The 23,038-nt window shown below is 41.2% G+C and overlaps 1 protein-coding gene across 3 annotated transcripts in view; it reads right to left on the bottom strand.

Moving 5' to 3' along the window:
* The window catches only part of LOC111160882 (family with sequence similarity 168 member B), a 42,580-nt gene extending 21,062 nt beyond the window's left edge, over positions 1-21,518 (bottom strand). The window contains exons 1-3 of one of the 3 annotated variants that reach the window (XM_022524275.1): positions 21,435-21,518; positions 12,887-12,967; positions 5,896-5,979 (exon numbers count right to left, since the gene is read on the bottom strand). In XM_022524275.1, the coding sequence (XP_022379983.1) occupies positions 5,896-5,979; positions 12,887-12,956 (154 nt within the window). In that variant the 5' untranslated portion in view covers positions 12,957-12,967; positions 21,435-21,518. Of the gene's footprint in view, positions 1-1,614; positions 1,781-5,895; positions 5,980-12,886; positions 13,435-21,434 lie in introns of those variants that run through there. The other 2 variants (XM_022524274.1, XM_022524276.1) reach the window with 2 other exon arrangements.
* Positions 21,519-23,038: the final 1,520 nt, after the last annotated feature.

Genomic DNA, 23,038 nt, shown 5'->3' with positions numbered 1-23,038 from the left:
GCATAAAAGACAAAAAATTCAGAACACTAGGGGCACCTGTCATGCAATTCTTGATCTCAGGGTCATGAGTTCAAACCCCATGTTGGATGTAGAGACTACTTAAATAAAAACTTAAAAAATATATATTTAAAAATATTTAAAAAGAAAAAAGAGAAATCAGAACATAAAATGTATTTGAAAGGAAAGACCTGCACCAAGACACGGCATCAAGAAATTTCAAAACACCCGAGACAAAAATGCCAAATTACCAAAAAGAAACCCAAGTTACAGTCAGTCAAGCATCAGCAAGGTATCACAATTCTCAGCAGCAACAATGGAAGCTGGAAAACAATTAAGCAATGTCCTCAAAACTGTGGAGGGAAATAACTGCTAGCCTAGACTTCTATAACTAAACTACAGAAGTATGAGTGCAAAACAAATTGTTTCCACACATGAAATTATGACTCTCCCATACTACTGGGAAACTACTGAAGGAGATCCTCCATAAAAACCAAAAGGTAAACTAAGAAAGACAAGGAATCGAACAGAAGGGAAAGATATAAGAAATCCCTGAGATGTTGGAAAGAATGACCCCAAGGTAAGGTGTAATCTAGGATACTGGGTCCAGGGAAGACAAAGCAGTTGCAAAAGAAAATAGTCTCAAATTCACTAAAGGATGCTCACAGGGTCACAGTAACAGGGATGGGAAGGAGTGAGGTTACCTTTAACCTATATGGATGTGAACCCTTTATTTATTTATTTTTAAAGATTTTATTTATTTATTTGACAGAGAGAGAGAGATCACAAGTAGGCAGAGATGCAGGCAGAGAGAGAAGGAGAAGCAGGCTCCCTGCTGAGCAGAGAGCCCAACGTGGGGCTTGATTCCAGGACCCTGAGATTATGACCTGAGCCAAAGGCAGAGGCTTAACCCACCGAGCCATCTAGGCGCCTCATGTAAACCCTTAATTTAAACAAGAGAAAGCAGATCCCATGACCCCACAAATTGGTAACATTCTAAGGCTTTTCTCTCCTATGTGGCTGCCATAAGTGTAGTTTATTTTTTAAACAAACCTGGGGTCTTACTTCATGGACATAATTCATGGACATAATTCAAATCTTCCCCAATTTATTCTCCATTCAGCCCTGCATGGCAAAAACCAAGGAAGCTATTTTATCACTCTTGGCAACATTTTTCTCCCTTTAAAATGTATGCTGTGGGTAAGGGGAATAGGTTAAATAGTTCATGAGTTTGAAGGAAGGCACTTGCGTTGAAGCACTGGGTGTTGTATGTAGGTGATGAATCACTAAATTCCACATCTGAAACTGGTATTACACTGTATGTTAACTGGAATTTTATAAATACCCACCCTCAAAACGTATGTTAATGTAGTGTTTAAGTCACTTCTTAAATAATTTACTACAAAGAACTGAATGTTTTCTTGAGGACTTCAGATGATTATTGTAAATATTACTATAGAGACTGTAAATAGGACTAGAAGAGAAGCCTGAATGTGCAGCCTCAGGACCATGGGAGCCTGACTGTGTGTATGCTGCCTGCCAGCATTCTCAATAACACAGCCAGGGGGATATGTTAATTCATTATACAAATGCCAAAAATGAAATAAAATAACTTACCCAGGAGTGACACAGCCACGATTTGAGCCACATCTAGCAAACTCCACACCCCAAACTCTTTCCAACAGATTGCGGATTCCAAAAGGAGACAGCCAACTCTGGCTGAACAGGTACTCAACCTATTATGCTTGTTCATGAGGATGAAATGAATGATACCTCCATCAGAGTAATAGAATCTTTCAGCAAAAGACATGACATCTCATCACAAGGTTCTGTGTCACACTTACAAGAGTGGTGTGTTTGTGGACATGCCAAAGTGCCTTAAAAGCTAAACTCCACGAACATACCATACCAGCTTTGTCCACAAATCTGGTGCTGAGAGAACCAGAAGGCAGATTGAGAAAGCAGCAGAAATGGAGACAAACTTTTTAACTTTTTTATAGTAACAATTCTGACTTGTTCATCAGATAAGATGAAAGCCCCATTAAAAAGGAAAATTTTAAAATTCACAATATGAAACATTGAACAGATTGCAGAAAAAGATGGGGAGCACAGCTGTGGCTTAAATCAGGTGGCTAAAAGAACTAGGGACGTTGGTGGAACCTTCAAAGTGCTCTCATTTTCTCATTTGCAAATTTTATATACATCTTATCACCAGCCTCTTCCCGAATTATTTTTTATTCTCAGCTTGTCATTTACAAATTTCACATACATCTTTATTATCAGCTTTCCCTAAAAATCAGAGGGTTTTGATAATCCTGGGCCAGCAGTCTCGCAGTTGACAACTCTCTCTGCCATCTATCAGCAGATGCCCCTTTGAAGAAGGCAGGCCCTCTTGGCAGTCACAATCCCCAAAAATCCTTTTGCTCCCATCTGCCTGCCCTAGCTTCTTGGTTACAACAGCAACTGCTGAGCAGTCTTGGAAAAGTAGCAAGAAAAGACCCATCTCCCAAAGAGAAGATGGATGACATCAGTTCTTCAGGTTGGCCTGAGGTGCCCCAAAGTAGGAAGCTAACAAGACCTAAAAACCCCAAGCTTCCTCTTGGGAGAGCACTGTACACTCTGGGAAAGGAGAACAACTTTGCCAGCCTCCAACAAGTCTGAGGCTCTTTTGTAAAAGAATAAAAATAACTTCTTTTTTTTTAAAGATTTATTTACTTGAGAGAAAAAGAGAGAGAGAACATGTGAGCATGTGTAAGGGAGGACGGCAGAACAGCAGGAGAGGAGAGAATCACAAGCAGACCCTGTGCTGAGCACAGAGCCTGATGCAGGGCTTGATCCCACAATCCTGAGATTACAACCTGAGCCAAAACCAAAAGTTGGATGCTTAGCTGACTGTGCCAACCCAGGTACCCTGCTTTTCAGTACAATTCTGTTAACTCGTGTACTCCAAGAAGAAAATGAATACAAATGAACTATTATGGAAAATTCTAGAATGTGCCATTTTATGGTGGTCTACAACATGATAAGTAACAATTCTCAAGCAAAAAAATGAACTTCAATAGAATTCCTCCCATCATATATAAAAACTAAACCAAAACGGGCAACAGACTTAAATGTAAAATCTAAAACTATAAAACTTCTAGAAGAAAACAGGAGAACATCTTTGCAATTTGGGTTAGAAATGACACCAAACACATTACCCATGAATAAACAAAACAATAATATGAAAACCATTAAATTTAAAAACTCTTCCTCATGCGGTGCCTGGCTGGCTCAGGTGGTAGAGCAAATCACTCCTGATCTTGGAGTTGTAAGTTCAAGCCCTATGCTGGGTGTAGAGTTTACTTACAAATAATCTTTTAAAAATACAGAATAAATTAAAAAATACAAACTCCTGCTCTTTTAAAGACACTGTTAAAAGAATGAAAAAAAGCCACAAACTAGGAGAAAATAGCTGCAAATCATATACCTGTAAAACAAGTCCCAAACAGAAAAATAAGAAGACAAACTCAAAAACTGACATACAATAAAGATGTACACACTTAACCTAAGACGTTACAGATGGCAAATAAGCACATGAAAAGATGCTCAACATTGTTAGTCATCAGGTAAGTTCAAATGGCTAAAATTAAACAGAACAACTATACCAAGTGTTGACAAGCAGGTAAAGGAACTGGAACTCTCATACACTGTGGATGGAACCAGAAAACAGTACAACCATTTTGGAAGACAGTTTGGCAATTTTTTATGAAGTTAAATATTCACTTGCCTTGAGAACCAGCCATTCTCCTCCTTTGTATTTACTCAAGAGAAACGAAGCATATATCCACACAGATTTGTACAGAGATATTCACAGCAGTTTCATCTTTAACAACCCCAAACTGCAAATAATCCATACGTTAACTGGAAAATGGGTAAGCAAACTGTGGTATTCCCAAACAATGGAATCCGACAATAAAAAGGAACCAATTACTGATAAACACTACAACATGGATGTTAATTACGTTGAATGAAAGCAGTCCAAAAAAGAAAAAAAAAAAAGGACATTCCATATGATTCATTTATACAAAATTTTAGAAAATAAGGCAATCTATAGGAGAGAAAACCGATCAGTGATTTTCGGGATCCTGGTAGAAATCACAAAGGGTGAGGAGAAAACTTTTAGTCAGAGTTATATTCACTCCCAACTGTGAGAGTGATATACCTTATATCAAAAATTATCAAACTATGGGGCGCCTGGGTGGCTCAGTGGGTTAAGCCTCTGCCTTCGGCTCAGGTCATGGTCTTAGGGTCCTGGGATCGAGCCCCACATCGGGCTCTTTGCTCAGCAGAGAGCCTGCTTCCCTTCCTCTCTCTCTCTGCCTGCCTCTCTGCCTACTTGTGATCTCTGTCAAATAACTAAATAAAATCTTTAAAAAAAAAATTATCAAACTATACACTTTAAACATGTATAATTTACTCTATGTCATCTATGCCCCAAGAGAACTACTTTTAAGAAGTTAAACCTGAGAAGTTTTACAAAAGGAGATGGGCGGTGCCATATAGCTGTTAAAGAATCCAGTGAGTAGTAACATAATATTGCTGATACCAGGGAAGGGATTTCCTTAATTGATCCCAAAACATAGGCAACAAAGTAGCAGGTACTCTCGGCCAGGTGGGAGAGAAAAAAACGTTAGTAAATGCTAGCAAAAACACAAACCAAAAACCATTTTGGAAAGAACAGGCCAATGTGGCAAAGAACCAGAGATTTAAAGTTGAGAGTCTTGCCTTTACAGTCAAAGGAAACCTTATTCTGAAACATTACTCTGGTATAAGCAAGCAGGGAACATGAACCAAAGGAGAAAAGCCTGGGAGCAGGATGAGCAAGCCAAAGTCTTTGTCTGGGTGTGAGCTACAAGCTGAACAAATGCAGTCAGAGTAGGAATAGAAACAGGAGAAAGGACAGAAGAGTCACAGAAGAATTTTATGATTAGCAAAACAGGGAGAATTCAGGGAAGGGACACTACTCTTATCTCCTTTTCCATCTAAGTTAACTGTGTGAGGCTAGGGGTTCTAAGGTGAAAAAAGTGAGGCACGCCAGCAGATCTATGAGGCCAAGACTTCAGGTCGCTGTGGGCCACCACTGCTGCAGGTGAATCACAAAGTCCAGTGTCGGTGAGTGAACCATGGAACAAGGCCACACCAGAGTACAAGTTCACAGAGGAAAGTATCACTCCCTTTACAAAGTTCAGACCCAAACCAAGTTAACTTTGAACTGTATCACTGATTTCTAAAATCTAAAAATAATCTCATGCATATGAAATAAGACTTTGTTTTAAAACTATAAAAGGGACAGTGTAGAGAACATAGTCAATGGTATTGTAATAGGGTCGTCTGGTGACAGATGGTAGCTACACTTGTGGTAAGAACAACATAAAGAACATTTGTAGGATCACGTGTTGTACACCTGAAACTAAAGTAACATTATTAACTACACTTGAAAGAAAAAATAGTAAAACTATAACCAGAGTGCTAAAACACTGGAGAGAAATCAGTCATCTCTGAAAATATTAGCAACATGGAAATTCCACCTATTAACTAGGCAAAATGATCTTTAGTTTCTAGTAATCAACAGTTTCATAAATATATGTCCTGGCACTAGTTACCTATAAAGACATATGATTAGAATAAAGATCTATGTTATGGAAGAACATCAGAAATGCAGTGTCTAAAGTTTTACATGCAGTAAGAAGAAAGTTTTTATCACACTCATCAACAAGACTGAACTTACAAACCAAGAAATCAATTCAACCCAAATCCTAATTCTATAACCACACTTCTCAAAACCCACCCACTTTACGTTCTCCTAAGCCACATGGACAAAGCACTTATGTCAGCCAGCACACATAGGCTGCATACCTGTTTGGAAGGTAGGATTCGCTCCAGGGTACATGTTGGGGGAGTAGGCAGGAGCTGCAGCTGCATAGCCCATGGGGAAACCAGCTGGAGAAAAACAGAACAATGGGATATCACCACCTGAAGGAGTAACATAATTTTACAACCATGGCTCCTAAAGACCCAGTCGTTCTTACCTTTTCATCAAACTCCAGACTGACTGAAGGAGCCCAACAGTTTGTCACTAGTTGTCTCCTTTCCTCAGAACTGGAATGGGTCACAGATGTCCATTTACAGATGAATGGATAAAGATGTGGTATATATACACAACGGAATAGTACTGAGCCATAAAAAAGAATGAAATCTTACCATTTGCAACAATGTGCATGGAATGTTGTAGCTGGTATTATGCTAAGGGAAGTAAGTCAGCCAGAGAAAGACAAATACCACATGATTTCATTCACATGTGGAATTTAAGAAACAAAACAGATGAACATAAAGGGAAACAAAGGAAAAATAAAATAAGATAAAAACAGAGAGAGGCAAACCATAAGAGCCTCTTAACTATAGGGAACAAACTGAAGGTTGCTGGAGGGGAGGTGCGTGAGAGGGTGGGGTAACTGGGTGATGGGCATTAAGGAGGGCACGTGATGTAATGAGCACTGGGTGTTTTTTGCAACCAATGAGTCACTAAACTCTACCCTGAAATTAATAATATACCATAGGATAACTATCTTGAATTTAAATTTTAAAAAACTGGAATGGGACACAAACACAATTAAGTCTTTTAAACCTTTAAGTAAAGGCAATTGAAAAAAATTTAGCAGAAAACTGAGTCAGAATGCCAAAAAAACAGAACAAAACAAAAAAACAAACCTAAGCTGAAGTCAGAAAACTCCTAATACTTCTGGCAGTTTTACAGTAGATTTTCATCAGAAAATTTATTTCTTAGCAACAGTAATAAGAATGCTAGGAAACTGTGTGGTGAGGGAGCTGTTAACTGGCACACTGACACACGGAAATGGGAAAAATCCAATCTCACAAACCACTTGCAAGCAACCTAATCTTTATTAATATAAATGAGACTCCTTAGTAACACTAAACCATAACCACTACTAAAACAAAAACATCAAATCTGACTACAACAAAAACATCAAATAAGACAGCATTACAGTCAAAATCCTGGCTACCAGGCATCCACCAGCAAAGGGGCCTCAATTACCTGCTTTTGGCCTCCTGAAAGCCTAAGGATCCCTGTAAGGTTCCCTAGACCTATCTGGGTGAACCTATCTGGTTCACAGTTCAAAATGCTCCCTTCAAGTGACAGTTGGACCATTAGAATCTACTTCCTTATATTCAGGGCAAAGAACCAACAAAGATGACCCACATTCTTTAGTCTTTACTACTGTCACAAACTAGTTGTGAAGAGATGTTAACTTCTCCATCCCTCTTTCCCCTCACCTGTAAATAAAGTTGAAATGGAAAGGCAAACTTCAAATGAAAGACACTGTTGAGACTCAGAGAAAGTGTCTCCCAGGGATATCTAAGGTACTGTGGTGGTTGAGTAACCAAAGTGAAAAAAAACATAAGGGTAGTAGGATAACATAAAGGAGAAAACTGAGTAGAGTTCAGAGTAGAATTCCAAAGGTAATCTTTGTGGATCTGAATGTCATTTATAAAGATTTTGGATAAAGTGCCTTACAGGAGTCCCTGCAGTCTCCAGCACAGGTTGGATGTCCTTGAGCTGCTGCACCTCCTGCTCCAGCTGTCCTGTAGTTTCCATGGGTCTCTTCCAAGGGCAAGGACAGAAGTTCAGTCCCACTGCTCCCAAGGAATCCCTACTTGCAAGTGCCCAGTTCTCACTTCATATACAAATCCTCTGCTTCAGAGTTGCTTTCTTCTTTCTCAAAACTGATCCTCCCCTACCTCAGTAGAAGCTATTTGAAGTTTCCTTCCTAGATTATGATTTTCCTGTTTGTCCAATTACTTAGAAAACAGTTTGAGGGGATCAAATGCTCACCAGATTCCCTCATTTTGGACATCAAGGACAGATTCCACTTGATTCCACGGACCTAAAATGGCTTTTTTTAAAAGACCAGGAAGGTGGTTTTCAACCTGTGTTCAATGAATCCTAAGCATTTCCTTAGAGGCCTCAACTGTGAGCAGCAGGAGGACAAGCAGGCTCTGGAGCGTGCCCGAAACTCACCCTGGGAGATGCTGTAACTCATCCTAGTACTAAGGAACCACTTACAAATCTTTTCTAAGGTTTCATTGTTAAAAACAAATTTTAAAATACTATTGACCTAGATCATATCTTACAGGCTTCTCCAACAATTCCCTCAAAATCCAAATGACCTCATCTCTCCATAAAATCTACCAATAAATCCTCTAGCAGCATTGTCTGCTTCTGTACTTGTCTTGTGTCTAAGAGTTCCTGGAACACTATTATTATGTTTGCTTGGCCCTTCCTATCTTCACCTTCTAACAGTGAGTTAAACATGCCCTAAAATGAAAGAGAAAAGCCACATAACAAGTATTTAAAAAGCATAATTAACCACCCAAAACAGGACATCCTCTGTTACTTCTATTCCTACGCATAGAAGTATACCACCCTCACACACCACCAAATCCCACACGTAACTACCACACTGACCCAGAACCCCAGCACAGTTGACCTTCCACCTTGGCCATACAAAACCCCCACATGGAAACCCCTGAAAGAACTACCTCCCTGGAACCCCACAAACACTGTTTTAACTGGCCTTGGTTATAGCATCTTCTGTTTCTTCATTTTTCTAGAAAATTCCAACCTGCAGGGCTCCAATCATCAAAGTTGAAAAGCACTGTTCCTTCCTATCCCTGTCAATCTTTCTGGCAACACCACCGTGTTCCTAAAAATGCCCCTCACAGCCAAGTACTATGGACTGTTTCCTTCAACATCTGGTCTAGCTCCCTTCTGGAACAGAAACACTGGAATGCTAGAAACTACACTGCCCAGACTCCCCTCTTGTAAGAGACTGTAAGTGACCACAAATTCTAACCACTTTTATGAGATTTATTACTTCATGAAAATAAAAACTTCAGAGCAAAAGATACCATAAGTAAAAAAAAATAAATAAACTAAGAAAAAATACTTGCAAATTACATTAACAAAAAATACTATACAAAATATGAAAATTTAATAATATAAATAATTCTTAAAACTAAAAAAAAGAAAGAAAAAAAATTCAGTAGAGATCTGGACAGAATTGCTAACTACCACTACACCTATCCCATTTCTAACATGAGACTGGTAAAACTCCAAAAGCTGAAAACACACTTTGTTGGCAAGACTGTGGGGAAACCATCGCCTCACATACTTCTGGTAGGAATACAAAACAGTAAAAATCCTATGGAGGAAAAATCAGAAGCATCTTAAAAATTACGTATGTGGGGCACCTGGGTGGTTCAGTGTGTTGAAGCCTCTGCCTTCAGCTCAGGTCATGATCCCAGGGTCCTGGGATCGATACCCACATCGGGCTCTCTGCTCAGCAGGGAGCCTGCTTCCTCCTCTCTCTCTCTCTCTGCCCGCCTCTCTACCTACTTGTGATCTCTCTCTGTCAAATAAATAAATGAAATCTTTAAAAAAAAAAATTAAGTATGCATTTACACTCTCACCCAGCAATCCCATCTCAAGGAACCCACTCTGAAGATAACTTCCACAATCAACATATGCTGTAATATTACAGGAATATCAAAATACTTCAAACAATACATCTACCCAAAGAATTGGTTGAATCTAACTATGGAAACCCCACAAGATGCAGGTGACACAGCAGTACTCTACAAAATAAAAAAAGAACAAGGCAAACCTTAAAGAACAAGGCAAACCTTTGTAAACGGACATGGAATGATTTCTAGGATATACTGAGTTGACAAAGCAAAGCAAACATCACCACCACCTGAATCTCCATTCCAGAAAAGAAGCCGTTATTCAGCCACGAGCAGTACATGAACTGCCAGCCTCTGGCAGCGGCATCTCCAAAGGCCACTTCTGCCTAATGAGGGCCTCCTTTAACTTCCAGTTCTTCCCTCACAGCTCCCCCAGGAGCTAAGAATTCAGCAATGTGTAGCACAGTCCTGAGGCTACCCACTACCTGATTCTTCATCCTCTTCATTAGACCTTTCACAAATGTTCCCCCAAAATGCCTACTACCCTAATTTCATCTCAGTGTCCACTACCAACTGGAGTGAGGGCATGATATGAACTGAGTATTTGTGTCTCCCTCAAAATTTATGTGTTGAAATTCTAATTCCCAAATTTGACAGTATTTGAGTATACTCAATTGTGGTAATCATTTCACAGTGTATATATATATTAAATCATCACATACACCTTTAAAAAAAAAAACAAAAAAAACATACTGGGACACCTGGCTATCTCAGCAATTAAGCGTCTGCCTTCAGCTCAGGTCATGATCCTAGGGTCCTGGGACTGAGTCCCACATCAGGCTCCCTGCTCAGTGGGGAGCCTGCTTTTTCCTTTACCTGTTGCTCCGCTCCCCCTGCTTGTGCTTGCTCTCTGACAAATATATCTTAAAAACAAAACAAAAAAACATACTGTACAACCTAAATATATATAATTTTTACTTGTCAATCATACCTCAAAAAAGCTCAGTTAAAAAAAAAAAGCTAATCAGCATGCTATCTACCTCAAAGGGAAGACATCAACTGGAGCCACAATTTTTAATATACTGTATATTACATTCAGTGAAAAAACACTAGGCATGACAAGAGACAGAACTGCATAGTTGAAAAACAAAAGAAAAAGACAAATTGACAACAGAAACAAACCCACATGTAATTCACAGACAGCCTTCAACCAACAGTCTTTAAAATAACTTAGTATGTTGGAGGAAAAAAATGGAGTAGATGAAAAGATTCAATAAATGGGTTTTTTAGCAAATTAGAGAAAAATTAGCAGGGTTGGTGAAATGGAAGCAGATCAGTACAAAATATCCACATTAAAACTCACAGAAGAAAATGATGTAAAATACAAAAAAGGATGCAACAGATATGAAATAGAGTAAAATGGTTTAACATACCTATAAATGGAGTCCCAAGAGAGAAGGGAGCAGAAAAAAAGTATGTGAAAAGTCACTACTATTGCACTTTGGGGGGAAAAAAAACACAACTTACTGAGGCTGTTTTCAGTGTTAATACACACACACACACAGTATTATCTACAGCTGCTTCAGTTCTGGAAAAGCAGAACTGAGGAGTTGCAACAGAGACACTATGGCCCACAAAGCCTGAAATATATACTACACCTGGACCTTTATGTAAAGTTTGTCAACCCTGCTTCTGACCAACCAAAGAACTGAAACAAAATTTAGACACCCTGCATAGAACTGGAGTATGATAGTCACTGATTTATTAAACTATCAGGTAAAACTAAGACCATTGGGTTTTGCCTATTTCCCTTGCTCTAGATCCACTCAGGATTCTCAGGAAGCTACTTGGCATTCTGTTTAAACTGTCTTGATAATTTAAAGACAACAGGTCTCACTACTAAATTATTCTGGAAAATTCTGTCACTCCTCTTCTTGTCTCTCTATTCAGTCCTTCTGGAGCTCTTAATTCTCCCCAATTCTTCTGACATCTCGAGTTCTTAACTGGTCTCCTACTGCCCCCTCTTTCCTTATTCTGCAGCCCTGTTCTCCCATTTAGCAGTGTTTTACCTACAATTTAACCTGAATTTTGTTCAAATGCTTTGCTTTTTCATTTCTTTAAATTCCAGTTCATTCTTTTTTCCCCCAGTGTCTTGTTCCCCTCTTACAGTCATATTTCTTTTAGATTTTCAATTACTCTAAACTTGTATGATGTGGTATGTGATATTCTATTCCTGAAATCGGTCATGACTGGTAACTCTCATGTGGTAAAGAAGTCACATGTTTTATAATAAATTTGCAGGAAACCCACACAACCTGGAATGAGAACATGTGTCTCCATAGCAGTTCTGCTTTTGCTGCTCTCAGGCGCTGGGGGTAATGCAGACTGCAGACTACTTTTTATGTTCGTTTCTTAAAAATTATGGACTGCCCTCCACCCCCAGGTAAGTACAAGTAATACAAAGTACAGCCTCCAACATTCCTGACTGGGCACAAAGTCTTAGGAAAGATCTTCCCTTCCTATAGAGCCCAAGCAGAGACAAACTGCCTTGTGGAGCCAGTGAATGGATTTTTTTACTCTAACTCTTCCCTGGGAGTATCATCTGCTGGAGGAACCAGATTGATGAGGGGTCCCACCTCCAAGCCCCAGACTCACAAGGGCCTAAGGCCTCACTTTCTCTCCCCGTGTGGGTTATTAAAACGCACGGAAAGCAAAAATCCACAATAAAACTGTAACATTACAAATAATTACTCCTTGTTAGATGTCACCAATTAGGATGTCCACTTGCTATTTTCAAACAACCAGTTCCTTTTCCCCCAAATTTTGCTTTACCACCTCCCTCACAGCCCATGTTCTACTAGCTGATTCCAATAAGGAGGAAAAGTGGCTCAGGTCTAAATTAATTAGTAGAATCCCTTCCCTGGCCCTGGGATGGAAGCAGAGTGCAATCAGAACACATCCCAGGATTAGTCTGATTAGAGAACAAGAAGCCCCAAGGGGGCTTCCTATAGAGCAGAGATAGAGGCTCATAGCTAGGGTACTACTGGGGGGTGGTTGCTGAACACCACAAAGACACCACAATGGGGAGACCTGCAACCCGTGACCAACACTGAGCCAATCCTGAGGAAGTGAAGTTGAGCCTAGGAGGTAGAAACTAGATCCTAGTCCAACTGCTGGAGCCACCAGATCAAGCTTTGACCAAAGCCAGTCCTAGCTCTTGATTTTTCAGTTCCATGACCCAAAACATTTTCTTCTTTGTATAGATCACTTTGAGCTAGGTTTGTCAACTGAAAGCATTCTGAGCAACAAGGAAATTTACCAAGTGTTCAAACTTCAATAATGAAACAAAGTTTTACTTGCTTACCTGGATAACCAATTCCTTTGGCATTTGCATAGGGAACTCCGGAAGAACCAGGGCTGTAAACAGGATTCATGATTTCAAGAACTAAAAAGGGGAAAAAAAAGTAATTTAGCCAAGCACTTTTATTCTCCGGTTTTTCTCCAATATCACTTGCAAAAGAGCAGGCAGTAAGAGTCCCTTCTCTAGTTGATGAAAAACAAGGCATTTCATGCTGCTGCCAACCAACACAGAAAAGGCAGGCTAGAAGTCCTAATGAAAGCCCACCTAAACACTGTAATCTTTCCAACTTCTTCAGTCCATCAGAAGCTAAGGGAAAATGTGTTCTCTATGTCCCTGCTTAAAACAGTGAAAAAAATGTTATGATCTAAATGTCCTTATAACAAAGAATAGTTAAGGAAACCAGAACTATGCAGAATATGAAATATTACACAGATACTTTTTAAAGTGTTTAAAAACATGACTGATATGTTATGTGACAAAAGGAAAAGAACAATGCTGTATTATGCAGTATGATCCTAAATCTGCACCTACATGTAGTACAGGCATGTGCACTTCTAGCACCAACAGAAAAAATCTGGGAGAATATAAAAATGTGAACAGAGATGATCTCCAGATGGGGTAGGTTTAGTGTTCTTTTTATACTTTTCTCTGTTTATTAAATAACCTTTGTTAAATATGTATGTATTTTCTTTAAGAGACAAATCAGCTATAGCCTAGCAACTCTATTAATCCATTCAATGTTTTTTCATCATCTTTTTTTTCCTGAAAAGTTCAAGAGCTTGCACAGCCACCAGCATCATTTTACCCCTTCCCCAATAGAAAAATATGATTCTCATCAGTATCTCCAGCAAGCTCCTCTGAATTCTGTCAACCAATGTATTACGAAAGTATGTTTAATTAAGACTACTCTATATTCCTCACTGATGTGGAATGGTGGTAGTAAGGATGAAGGGAATCTTAAATTTAAATATAAAAACAGTACAGGATAGGGGGATAGCAGGCAACAGGTAACATGGGAACTCTGTGCCTTCTGCTCATTTTTTCTGTGAACCTAAAACTGCTCTAAAAAAGTCTACTTAAAACTAAAAATAAAGAGGGTTGCCTGGGTGGCTCAGGTCTTGCTCTCACAGTCATGAGTTCAAGCTCCACAATGGGTTCCATGCACAGCATGGAACCTACTTTAAAAACAAATTAAATTAAAAATTAAAAATAAACAAAATGTACACATATATACTTATTTAGTGTCTGCCTCCCCCACCACATCCCCCACTAGAAAGTAGCGTGTGGCAGACAGGGAACAGGGACTTGTTCCTATTTACTGTAGTATCTCTAGCACCAGTAACAGTACCTGGCACAAAAAAGGTGCAAATACCTGACTTTTTGTTTTTGAAAAAGATTTTATTTATTTATTCATGAGAGAGAGAGAGCGAGCGAGAAGCAAGCTTGCTGCTTATACTCGACTCTAGGACCCCTGGATCATGACCTGAGCCAAAGGCAGACACCCAACCAACTGAGCCATCCAGGTACCCGACCTGCTGACTTTCTAAAAACATATACACATTCAAACACTGCAGGTATCAAATTCTACTACAAAAACATATTGCAAAAATTAACCACTTCAAAGTCTCAGCTTACCTGACTCATTTAAAGTATTCACAATCAAGCAGTTCAGTACACATAAAAAAATACCCAGTCACATCCCTAGCCTTTGTAACAAGTTCTAGTCTAAATTAGGAATAAATCAGGAACATCAGTGATTAGGCCATTCTTACTTAAATAACTGTTTTTTTAAACTTCTAAGCCAAAGTTACTATGACATCCACAATTACAACTAAGAGATTAGTCTAGATCAGTGCTAACAAACAGTACTCTCTGCAACAATGAAGATGCTATCTGTGCCTTCCAATATGGCAGCCACTAGCTAAAATTAACTACTGAGCACCCCAAAAATATGGCTAGTGAAGGATCTGATTTTTAAATTTTATCTGACCTCAATTTTTTAAAATTAATTTATTATGTAATCTCTACACCCAATGTGGGGTTTGAACTCATGACCCCGAAATCAAGAGTCCTCCAACTGAGCCTCAACCTATATTTAATAGTCTTATGTGCCTGGGACTACCATATGGACAGCACAGTCTACAATACAGGTGATAGAAAACAAGGATAGGAAGGCACAGAAAGCAAGCAGGAGAATCAATTACATTATCGTACTACAGAGTTTAAGAATAAACAAACTGGGGAGGTGCCTAGATGGCTCAGTCGGTAAAGCGCATCTGCTTTGGGCTCTGGGCATGATCCCAGGGTCCTAGGATCGAGCCCCATGTTGGGCTCCCTCATCAGCAGGGAGGCTGCTTCTCCCTCTCCTCCCCACTAATGCTCTCCTCTCACTATCTCTGACACTCCCTCTCTCCAATAAATAATATCTTAAAAAAAAAAATAGAACAAACTGGGGGCACCTGGTGGCTCAGTCAGTTAAGCATCTGACCCTTAATCTTAGGGTCATGAGTTCAAGCACTGCATTAAAAAAAGAATAAACAAATTGGCAATTGCCAATTGCCAATCGCCAATCCCTATTACCCTGTACTTTTAACTTATTCGTGGTGGATCTCCAACAGAACTGTGTAAGCCCTCATCTCTGTCGTTCAACTATGATCTGCTGAGTAAGTATATAATTCTCAAAATTCTGTTTCTCTAATCTGTGCCAGAACCTAATTTTCCCAATTGAATTCAAAATAAGCAAAGCACTATGCAAAGGCCACAAAGAACACAAAAAGAGCAAGTCACAATCTTCTGAGTTTACAATCTAGAAAAGTGTTGTCCAATAGAACCTTCTGTGAAGATGAAAATGTATGGTAACTGTACATGTAAAGTAGCCACTAATGGCTGGCTAGTGAACACCTCAAGTGTGGCTAGCACAACTAAGGAACTACATTTTAACTTAAACAGTCACAAGTAGGTGATAACGATTATATTGGAGAACTCTGGCCTGTAAGACAAAAGACATGAGGAGCACCTGGGTGGCTCAGTTATTAAGCTTCTGCCTTTGGCTCAGGTTATGGTCCCTGGATCCTAAGATCAAGCCCCGCACTGGGCTCCCTGCTCAGTGGGAGGACTGCTTCTATTCCCTAAGTACCATAAAGGAATGAAGTGTTCTGAAGGTTGAGAGAGCAAAAACTCAACAGGTGAGGGGAGGAATGGTCAGGAAAAACTTGATTATAGAAAGTAGTAGCTCTGAACAAGTATGAGCCCAAAAAGCCACTGAAGAGAGAAAATGCAAGATGCACTTTAGCAATACTGGGCTATGACTATGAAAACACGGGTTAATTTCTTAGAACCATCATGTGTAGACCCTTAAATGTAGGGCTGAACAGATGACATCTGGTAGGCAATGAAGCTCATGAGTAACATGGCAGACTAACACAGGAGTTACCAGGTGACCTGGTAATTCTATTCCTTGGTAAATACCTAAGAGAAATGAAAATACACATCCACACAAAAATCTGTACACGAATTTTTATTATTCATAACAGCCAAAAAATCATAAACAACCAAATGAAGCATTGAACACAAGGCTCTCCTGCCGTAAAGATCTCAGTGTAAACCAATAATACAATTCTACTATACGCTTGTCACTACAAAGTACATAGAATTGCCTATGAATTCTCAATACCATAAGTTTCAAACTACCCAGAAGTTTTATTTCCTAAAAGCATTTTTACCTCCCCAGAGGATGTTTCCTAAAGAGACCGAAAAATCTTTTTTTTTTTTTTTTGAAGATTTTTAAAATTTACTTATTTGACAGAGATCACAAGTTAGGCAGAGAGGCAGGGGGGTGGAGGGGGCGGAAAGCAGGCTCCCTGCTGAGCTGAGAGTCCGATGCGGGTCTCCATCCCAAGACCCCGAGATCACGACCTGAGCCAAAGGCAGAGGCTCCAACCTACTGAGCCACCCAGGCACCCCCGAGACCAAAAAATCTTAATGAACTGAAAATATTAGGCAAGAAAATATAAAAAGATTGATGAAAAATGTTGCGGGGTTCCCTCTCCTATCCAATAAAAGGGCTTGACTGAGCAATATAAAAAGTCTGTGAACTAATGTCCCCCCCCAAAAAAAAAAATTCTTAGGTTACTTGTTCAAATAATAAGAATCCCCTGAGATTCTAAGCCTCAAGAGCAGAGAAAAATACTTTGTTCAGCTGTCTTCCTGTATTTCACCAGTGCTAGGCACTCAGACAGCTTATACATATCTTCTGAATATTTTTGAAGAACTATGTGATAGAAAATATAACTTTTCACAGCAATAAATATGAAGTTGAGCATGTGACTCTTCATCTCAGGATAGTTGAGTTCAAGTCCCATATGGGTATAGAGCTTACTTAAAAAAAAAAAAAAAAAAATGAAGTTGAGACATTTTTTTAAAAGTAACCCTTTTTTTTTTTTTTTTTTTTTTTTAATTTGATAGACAGAGATCACAAGTAGTCAGAGAGGCAGGCAGGAGGGAGAGGAGGAAGCAGGTTCCCTGCTAAGCAGAGAGCCCGATGCGGGGCTCGATCCCAGGACCCTGGGATCATGACCTGAGCCGAAGGCAGAGGCTCTAACCCACTGAGCCACTCAGGTGCCCCTGAGACATTTATTTAAAATATAACTCTGGGGCACCTGGATGGCTCAGTGGGTTAAAGCCTCTGCCTTCTGCTCAGGTCATGATCTCAGGATCCTGGGATCAAGCCCCGAATCAGGCTCTCTGCTCAGCGGGGAGCCTGCTTTCTCCTGTCTCTGCCTGCCTCTCTGCCTACTTGTGATCTCTGCCTGTCAAATAAATAAATAAATCTTTTAAAAAATAATTAATAAAATATAACTCAGAATAGTTGAAACACCATCTATTTATTGATTAGTGACTATGAAAGCTGAACCCACTGGCCAATCTTAACATTTCCAGAAATCAAACTATTTAACATTAAATGCATGCTCATACAATAGAATTACTCTGCATCACCTAAGGTACTACTACAAAAACATTACAATCTAAATCTAATGAATCCTATCTAATGAATTTTTGGTAGACAAAAATTTCCTTTTAAATTACAGAACCTATACCTATAGGGGTGCCTGGGTGGCTCAGTCTAGTTTACAGAAAAAGAAGTTGGAGGAGTAGGATGAATAACACCATGAAGCAATCAGACACACCCGAAAGATGGGGCATCTTAGAGGACAAGTAACCCAGTTTCTTCAGTAAGTCAATGGTCTGAAAACTAGTGGGGACGGGGGTGGTGGGAAGGCAGGGAGGGCAGTTCTAGATTAAAATAGATTTAGACATTAAAACCATTACGTAGTTTTGTTTGGATTTTGGTTTAGATTGAAAAAACTGTAAGAAGATATTTAAAGGATTTGGGGACACAAGTGAATATGGGCTAAGTATCAAATGGTATTCATTTTGCTAGGTATGGTGATAGCATTTTGGTTACATAAAGACACAGCTTTTCAGAAGTACATGCCGAGGCATACAAGACAAAAAAAATGACATGATGTCTCCAAGTATTCTTACAAAAAAGGAAAACTACAGTAAAATACTAATGATTGTTATGCTGAGGTATTGGATTACGGCTGCATATGGTATTGTTACTCGTTTTAAGTTTGCGTAACAAAAAAAATAAAGAAAAAAACACATCATCATCATTCTGCCTCCTATCCTAGTGCCATTGGCAACCCAGAAACCAATTTCCCAGTCTGATTTACTGTGGACCAAAGACTCCAATTCCAACACTGGATCCAGAAGGTACCACTTTTTTTTTTTTTAAACCCATGTGGAATGACTCAACTGTCAGAATACCTATGGGTGGTCTGACACCTGCACCAGGAAACCCAATCTCAGATTTACCTTTAAAAAAGATGAGAGCAAAAATTTTTGAATTTGAAAATCCAGTAATAATCAGAGATAAGATACATTTAAGACCCATCACTGTATTATTTTCTCTAGTTTCAAAAGATACCATGATCTAAAGAAAGTTTCCACACACAACAGAAATTATAAAACTTTGAAGGCCTTTTTTAATAGTATTTCATACCAACAAAACTAATTTCAAGAGGGTTAAATTTTATTTCTCTCAGAGACTAATATTAATATACAAGATATACCCTACAGCACAACACTGGAAATTCTCAGCAATGTCTGATATTATAAAGAAAAGCATATAAGATGACAAAGTTCTTCTCAACTCCCTCAAAGTCTCCCTTCACTACTGAGGTTTGCAACCTCTTGGGAGAAATTCATGTATTTCTCACAGGACTGGTCAGACTCCAAAGACACAGATGTAGAGTGGAAAGCAGACATGAAAAAAGTAACTATTACTTTATTACATTGGTGTACCACTGTTTTTATAGGTGTTTCAACTGATATTGGAAAAGAAGCTGTTTAAGTGAGACAAGTTTGGTGGACAAAAATTTCCCTTTAAACTACAGAACCTATACCTATAGGGGTCCTGGGTGGCTCAGTCTGTTAAGACTCCAATTCTTGATTTCAGCTTGGGCCTTGATCTCAGGGTTGCAGGTTCAAGCCCCATGTTGGTCTCCACACTGGCCGCAGAGCCTACTTTAATTTTATTTATTTATTTGACAGAGAGAAATAAAGCACAAGCAGGCGGAGTAGCAGGCAGAAGGAGAAGCTCCCCGCTGATTAAGGAGCCTGACACCAGGCTCTATCCCAGGACCCTGGGACCATAACCTGAGCCAAAGGCAGTTGCTTAACCAACTGAGCTACCTAGGCGCCCCGTGGAGCCTACTTTAAGTAATTTTTTTTTTCTACAGAACCTATAAAAAGCTAAGATATTTAAAATGCACTTAAATTTCAGGCACCTGAGTGAGCATACTGAGTTAAGCATCTAAGCCCTGCATCAGACACTCTGCTCAGCGGGAAGCCTGCTTCTACTGCTCCCACTCCCCCGGCTTGTGTTCCCTCTCCCTCTCTCTCTAATAAATAAATAATATCTTTTTTAAAAATCCACTTAATTTTTTTTTCAATTTTAATCCTCTACCTCTGTGGCATTATACTAATTTTCCTGTTGTTCAAAAATTCCAATGATTTTGGTATCACAATTCTAAACTCAAAATGAAAATGAGTTGAAAGGCAGATGTAGAGCAGAATAATAAATATCCTAACAAATATATCACGGCCTGATAAAAGGGCAGGGGGCAATAATAGCAACAGCAGCAGATGGTGCTTCCTCCTGAGATGCAGGCACTTGCCTCAAAGGCACAACCCAATCTTCCCACTATTTACAAGGACAGGAACCAGGAAGAGGAGATGCTGCTACCTGCTCAGCATTTCTAGAGACTGCTGCCCAAGAACACCAGGCAGAACGCACAGGCAGCCAGCTGTCTCCAACTCAGAAGGCCTCCGGAGACCTCTAACAATCCTCAGCTTCCATTTAGTCACAAACACAACTAAACGTAAGAAACATGCAAACACCCCAACCAAAGCAAGCTAGCTTTATTAAGCTGAAGGGGGAAAAAAAAAAAAATCACAATATGCACACCCTAGCTTTGACATTAAAAAAGAGAACTTTAAGTTATCCAACTGGATGTCAGCAAAAATAGTACACTACTTTACTTAACAAATTTGCAAAGTGTGTCCCTATTATTGTCCACAGCAAAAACTTTTAAACTTTTTCATGTAATATTTGAGAAAATCTCAAATTACACAAGGATGACTTGAGAATTTAAGGTGTGGGAACAAGACAAAATTTTTCCTGCATGCCAAAAACACTCCAAAATATTTTTATGTATGACTTGAGTGAAACATTAACTCATACAATCCATTACATGCACTTACATATATTATAAAAGAAAAATACCCTGTTTGTTGACAGGTTGCAAAGGTACACCTTCTTTTCAAAGTTAACCCAGACTGGGCCACGAAACGTCCTTTCTGAAGAAATCATTAAAAGCCTTTCAAGCTGGAGGGCGAACACTAAGCTTCTGGCAGGCAAATGGAATAATTTTCACTTCGTGGGTAGACAAAGTGAATAGTTTACACATTCGAAATGATTACAACCGCAAGAATCCCAAATCTAAGTTACAGAAAACGACACCCTGCTGCTTCTCATTTTTTCATACGTTTTCCTGACCGGATCTGAGTCGGACCTTAATAAGGCCCAGGAACATTCTTGTGCACTGACTCCACCTCTCACCGGCCACCTGGGCAGCACCCCCCTCCCCCGTCGCCCACACCGCACCTGCCCGTGCGCGAGTCCGCGCCCAGCTCCGCCTCCCTTGGGCTCCCAGCTGCCTGGTTTTCCCCACTGGACAAAGCACAGCCGAGGTTCGACCCAGGGGCCGAGAGGCCGTACCCCGAACCCGGCGCCAGGCAACCCCGAGCCGCGGGCCCGACCTTGGCGCCGCCCCAGGCCGGCCGCACAAAGCGCCGCACTTCCGGCGGGGCAGCGCCGCCGCCCGAGCCCGCCGCCCCGGCTCGCGCGCAGCCGGGAGCCCGAGAAGGCGCCGCGTCGCTCCTCCGCCCCGCCCCCGCCCGGGGGCGCCCGCCCGCCCGCACTCACCGCGCCGCGACGGCGGCGGCGGCGGCGGCGGCGGCCTGGGCCTCAGTGACCAGCGCACGCCGGCCCGGGGCGGGCTCGGCGGTGGGGCTTGGCGAGGGGCGAGCGCCGCAGAGGAGTGCTCCGATGCGGGGGCTGAGCCTCGAAGTCCCCGGTCGCCGCCGCCGCCTCCCCGGTCCGCGCTTACAATCGCTCCGCTTCACCCGGCCCGCCTCTCCGCAGCCCGCGCTACCAGCCGACGCTGCGCAGCCAGCGAGCCACCGACCTCACTTCCGCCTGGAGCGCGCCGCTGCGAGGGCGCGCTGGGCACGTGACTGGAAGTCTCCGTTCAGACTAGGGTAGTGGCGTGCGCGCTCCCGCCGGCGTCTAAGAGGCCCCCGGAAGGAGAGTATCTGGAGCCGTGTGGCGTGCGACTCAAGGCTGGGCTGTCTACCCTGGGGCACCGCGTGCGGGTGGGCAAGTAACCCGCGGCGGCGGCGTCCACGGGGACGTCCGTGTCCACTTTTCGGAATAGGCACTCAGATGGACATTTTCCTCACCCTGTTTTTGTCCTTCTAATGCAGCGTGGAAGGGACATATTGGAATATAGAGTTTTACTAAAATTTTTTATGAGAAATATGTCTTCGATTTTGTATTAAAACAGCCACCGTATTGCAGGAACCTGTGTGTAAATGAAGACGCAAGGGTGCAGTGGTGGTGTGTGACCCGGTCCTGGCTGTGATGCTCGATGGTGACAACTGAGGGCAAGGCTCAGCACCCCCCAGCCAGGGCTAGTGTAGTGGCGGGCAGTCGAAGTGTTATCCCACCGAGTGGCACAGGGATCCTGCCTGGAATATCGCTGGGACACTCGCATGCCCCAGAGTACCAGGTAGAGGCTGCCAGCACAGACACTGCGCTCACTCTGCCAATCACTATTTCCAAAGCTCCGCATTCATTAGGTCATGTAATATCCGTAATAAATCATTTTGCAAATGAGGGAATTAAGACGCAAGCTGATAAGCATTCAAGAACACGCTATTAGGAAACCCACTCCGCATTCAAACCCCAGCATCTGGCTTCAGAGTGCATGTTCTTTTTTTTTTATTATTATTATTTTTTAAAAATTTATTTGACAGAGATCACAAGTAGGCAGAGAGGCAGGCGCGGGGGGGGGGGTGAGGGGGGGGGAAGCAGGCTCCCCGCTGAGCAGAGCCTGATGGAGGGCTCCATCCCACAACCCTGGGACCATGAGCTGAGCTGAAGGCAGAAGCTTAACCCACTGAGCCACCCAGGCGCCCCCAGAGTGCATGTTCTTAAAGGGGAAGTCCTCGGATTTGGTTTCCCAGAACAACCTTGTGTGACATTAGGACCCACAAATTCCCTGCCTGAGCCGAGTCAGTCTGCCTTGAAAAGAGGTGGAGGAATCCTGTGATGCAGGCTGGGATGGGTCGTTCAGAAGGGCCTGGAGAAAGCAAGCGCCTGTACTCAGCAAAAAGAGCCCAGGCAGTTTACCTATGGAGAGACATTTAGTAAAGCTTCTAAAGACTCTTTACCTGGCACATCTGCAAGAATTCAATGTAGGTTAAAGAGGTTGCAAAGGACAAGATTTCTGGCAAGCTGTAAATGTG

Source organism: Enhydra lutris, unplaced genomic scaffold (assembly GCF_002288905.1).
Source record: "Enhydra lutris kenyoni isolate GAN:26980312 unplaced genomic scaffold, ASM228890v2 scaffoldscaffold78, whole genome shotgun sequence".
NCBI lineage: Eukaryota > Metazoa > Chordata > Mammalia > Carnivora > Mustelidae > Enhydra > Enhydra lutris.
The sequence above is the reverse complement of the archived record's forward strand: the minus strand, read 5'-3'. Positions and strand labels throughout refer to the sequence as shown.